The 2208-nt window shown below is 38.0% G+C and overlaps 2 protein-coding genes across 2 annotated transcripts in view; both read right to left on the bottom strand.

Annotated features, from left to right (window-relative positions):
* Positions 1-214: 214 nt before the first annotated feature.
* LOC119581747 (tRNA-specific adenosine deaminase 1-like) lies at positions 215-2202 on the bottom strand. The gene has a single exon (XM_037929879.1). The coding sequence runs from the start codon at positions 2073-2075 to the stop codon at positions 558-560; it is 1518 nt and encodes a 505-aa protein (XP_037785807.1). The 5' UTR covers positions 2076-2202; the 3' UTR covers positions 215-557.
* The window catches only part of LOC119581748 (anaphase-promoting complex subunit 15B-like), a gene marked incomplete in the record, with an annotated part of 2797 nt that continues 803 nt past the window's right edge, over positions 215-2208 (bottom strand). The window contains 1 exon segment of the mRNA XM_037929880.1: positions 215-2208. Within this exon segment, the coding sequence (XP_037785808.1) occupies positions 2167-2208 (42 nt within the window).

The following is a 2208-nucleotide window of genomic DNA, read 5'->3' as shown; positions in this document are numbered from 1 at the left end:
CAGAATCCTGTCCTATCTACTTTATTGATTCTCTGTTTAATTTTTTAAAAACCTCTTTTTGGTTCACAAGAAATATGATGAAATTATGATAAAATTCAACAATTTATCTTGTACTTTCCACAACAAAATAGTTATGCTACAGTTCTTTACTACAGAAACTATACTTTTTTCATATTCACTAGACTCAAATAGCAGGTTCAAACATACACTTACATCTCTTAAAAAAAAACTTTTATTTCTTATCTTGGACACTATCAGAGGAGTTCCATGCCTTAGTCTAAGTCATACCTTATTCCCTCTCTTATAAAATATGGATTATCAAAACTTTGTTTGCACAACCAGAAAAAAAAAAAACTAAAACACATTTACTTTATAAGGCTAATCACTCCATCTTAACATCAAAATTGTGAATTGTACAAAACATTAAATACAAAAATTGTCAAGGTATTTCTACAATTCACATGCAAAAACTTACAGGAAACATCATTTGCCATAGGCAAAAAAGTAGGAATAAAACTGCATTCACAGTTTTAGTAACTTCACATTCATTTAAAGTTTTAGACTTTGAAAGTCTTAACAAAGTTAGGTTTAGCAGTCCAGTTGTCTAAAACATTACTTTTTAATTCCCTCCATGCTTGGCAGTAACTCCTTGCATGAGCCTTTATCTTGCCATAATTCTGATTTGTGAAGTCTATCCCATTACTGATGTTGCACTGGTCAGTGTGAGCAATGTCTTTGATCTTCAAGAGGAGAGACTTGCAACATATACTGACCCAACTTTTGGGTGTGCCAATTGCTTTTTTGGTTATGCCATGCTTCCTGCCATTTGTTGCGACTTCATGCTTGTCTTGGTGGGTTGAAGTGTTGCTCCAGATGAGGCAAGTGGGGGATGGCATGACCTTGCTGGGATTTGGTGACGAATGGGTAACACTGTCTCTGGAGAAAGGAAAGCTAATGCCTGAAGAGAGCAAATGTGGAGTTACAATTCTAAAACCTTCCGGGAGCTGAATATTTTTCAATTTGGTCTGAAATCTACTGAATAAAGCTCTGAGCATGGCTTCCTGGCTATACGGACAATGACCAATGGTCATGGTTTCCAAGTACACTGGACTTTTGAGGAAAAGCATGAGGAGAGCTCCTTGTACTCCTAAAACAGTCCATTTGAAGATTTTGTCACTGCAGGACATGGAAAGAGTGGGATCTCCTCTTCCTGGTTTTGTGCGTAAAGCACCAGTGACATGATAATCAGCCCCAGGCAATCTTGGGTCTTCCTGTTCACCTTCCACTGTCTTTGCTCCTGTCCGGTGAATATCTTGATTTTCTGGATTTTTATAGCTTTTTTCATTAGACTTTTCAGTGACAGCCCATGACCAGCTCTCAGATGGTGTTTCCTTTTCAGATTTGCTCTGATGGTATTTTGTGTCATCTCCACTACTAGAAATAATGTTGCTTTTCTTCAACTTCTTGGCTGGCTGTTCAAATTCATTTCTGTCCTTGCTGGCCTCAATTAATGAGTCTGAAACCTGCTCAAAAGTAACAGGATGTGTGTCACAAACATACTCTTGATTACTAATATAATGCTGTGTACAAGATGTCTTCAGGCTATCACCATAGTATTCATCCCATTCCTGCTTTGGGAATATAGATGCATCACCACAGGGAGTGTGACTAACATAAAAGTGAAAGGTCACTCCTTCCCTGATAATGTACTTCCCTTCTTCCTCTTGAAACAGGCTCTCTTGGCCTTTCACTGCTCTATCAATCTGTTCTAAGAGATAGAGCATAAAAGCTCTCCTGGCCACTACCTCTGCATGACTATCATGAAGGATGTCTCCTGTTTCCGTTAGTTGTGAAGCCCCAATACATTTTGAACCTGTTCCTAAAGACACAACCTGCAAATTGCCTTCCTCCAGCTGCAAAATACAAGCCAGTAATGTCCACTCTGTGTGATCCTTCGGCTTACCTGTCTTTCCCAAACTCATAAATTTGGAAGTGCTGAGTTGTGCAACTCGATCGGCAAACTTTTCATTGTATGTATCAGTCATCTTGAACAATATTTTAAATGTAATATGCATTGAAAGTGAACAAAAACATCATATAACATGAAGTCTGTTTTTCTTCTGGAAATCCACCTCAACTGTTATCTTAATTGACTCAACCTACCCTTCAGTGCAACAGCTGATCGGAATAATCATCATTCATTTCAGA

This window comes from Penaeus monodon, chromosome 15 (assembly GCF_015228065.2).
Source record: "Penaeus monodon isolate SGIC_2016 chromosome 15, NSTDA_Pmon_1, whole genome shotgun sequence".
In the NCBI taxonomy this organism is placed as follows: domain Eukaryota; kingdom Metazoa; phylum Arthropoda; class Malacostraca; order Decapoda; family Penaeidae; genus Penaeus; species Penaeus monodon.
Note: the sequence above shows the minus strand (reverse complement) of the source record. Positions and strands in the feature narration are given on the sequence as shown.

Coding starts and splice junctions, on each gene's coding strand:
- LOC119581747 (XM_037929879.1), bottom strand. CDS start 2,075: ATGCATATTACATTTAAAATATTGTTCAAGATGACTGATACATACAAT.